Raw genomic sequence first — 1,489 nt, forward strand, 5'->3', positions numbered from 1 at the left:
GGCCTTTTAGCATTGCCTGCCTGTGTAAGCGACCCATCAGCAGCATTAGTGAAAAGTGTACTGGAACCTCTTCACAATCTCCAGCGATTGGGAAAAATCGGGGCAGATCCTCTAATCATTGTGATTAATGGGCTCTGCGAGGCTGAGTATCATCGTCCAGATCATGCAGTTACTCTTGCTTCATTTCTTGCTCGCCATGCAGTCAAACTACCTTCTTTCATCAAGCTGGTGGTCAGTGTACGGTCACAGTTGGCAGACTTAACACGCTTGTTACCTTTCCACCGCATATCACTAGACCCTGACTAGAGAGCCGACCCAACGGCCGACATGCCCACGCGAGATCTGAGTGACTACGTCGGTTTCCGGTGTATGCATTCATCAACGATTAGATCGAACACCACTGTTACCCAAGGCAAAATAGAAGGGTCCCTCCAGCACCGCTTTATGCAACATGTAGCCCAAAGCAAAGGCTCAATGCTGTTCTCAAGTTGATACTAGATCTGATTGAACGAGGACACCTTGTCATGAAGTCTGGCTCATTCAAGGTCTTGCCGCAGTCCCTCAGTGAAATATTCATGCTTCTGTTCAACTTACGGTTTCCCAGTGTGCGAAGCTTTGAAAAGGTGGAACCTATTCTGAATGTTATACTAGCATCACTTAACCCACTGACATTGCCGGAGATTTATCATTCAGTAAATGCTGGACTCCTTTACAAATTCCTTTCCTGGGATGAATTCCTAAGTCGTTTTAAGATACTAAATTCTTTCCTTGTGAAGAAAGCTCATGTATACAAGAACATGGCACGATCACTTCCACTGTCTCCACGTGATCTGCAGGGTTTGTGGCTTGCACAGTCATCACACAATGTCTCTCAGGCGCTTGCTTGCACAAGAAACCTGTACAGCCCCAACACAAAGGTACATTGAAAATATTAGATATATTTGTACTTTGTGTATTAGTAGTATTAAACAGAAATAATGACTGAATATAGACAATTATCTCTTGTGTTAAAATTTGAAGGTAGTATGAATAAAGATTATGTTCTTTGATGCAAAATAATAATTGAGTGATTTTAATCTTTTGTAGGTATCGAGGCTGTTACTCCTGGCAGGCGCTTCACTAGACTACCCCACCCTCCCTGCCACCGCCGGAGCCAATACACCCCCCCTGCCTATTCCCCCTCAAACCTTGCCCCCACCGGAGCCCTTACCCTAACCCTTCCCCCAGCCCTACCACCACGCACCTGCTATGACGTCGCTCGCCTTCCTGCTGAGGCCAGATGATGCAGCGGGTAATTTACTTTTAGATTAAGCAAGGAAAGGAGATGCACCATTCGCCACGAGCTTGACAATGACTAAGCCTGTATTGTGCTTGTTTTTTGTGTATATATTTCATGCATATATGCAGTGTGTGTGTGTGGAGTGGCATGTGCCATATCTGCAAGCTGAGTGGTCAGTTGAAGATAAGGTGTCACCTTATCCTAAACTAA

The 1,489-nt window shown here is 45.3% G+C and overlaps 1 protein-coding gene across 1 annotated transcript; it reads left to right on the forward strand.

Moving 5' to 3' along the window:
* Nucleotides 1–6: 6 nt before the first annotated feature.
* LOC119598006 (protein TANC2-like) lies at nt 7–1,215 on the forward strand (the record flags this gene model as incomplete). Its single annotated transcript, XM_037947655.1, is given in 3 exon segments — nt 7–481; nt 484–917; nt 1,087–1,215. Coding segments are annotated over 3 exon segments (1,038 nt in total), but the record flags the coding sequence as incomplete, so codon positions are not given.
* Nucleotides 1,216–1,489: the final 274 nt, after the last annotated feature.

The sequence above is a fragment of the Penaeus monodon genome, chromosome 40 (assembly GCF_015228065.2).
Source record: "Penaeus monodon isolate SGIC_2016 chromosome 40, NSTDA_Pmon_1, whole genome shotgun sequence".
Classification (NCBI taxonomy): domain Eukaryota; kingdom Metazoa; phylum Arthropoda; class Malacostraca; order Decapoda; family Penaeidae; genus Penaeus; species Penaeus monodon.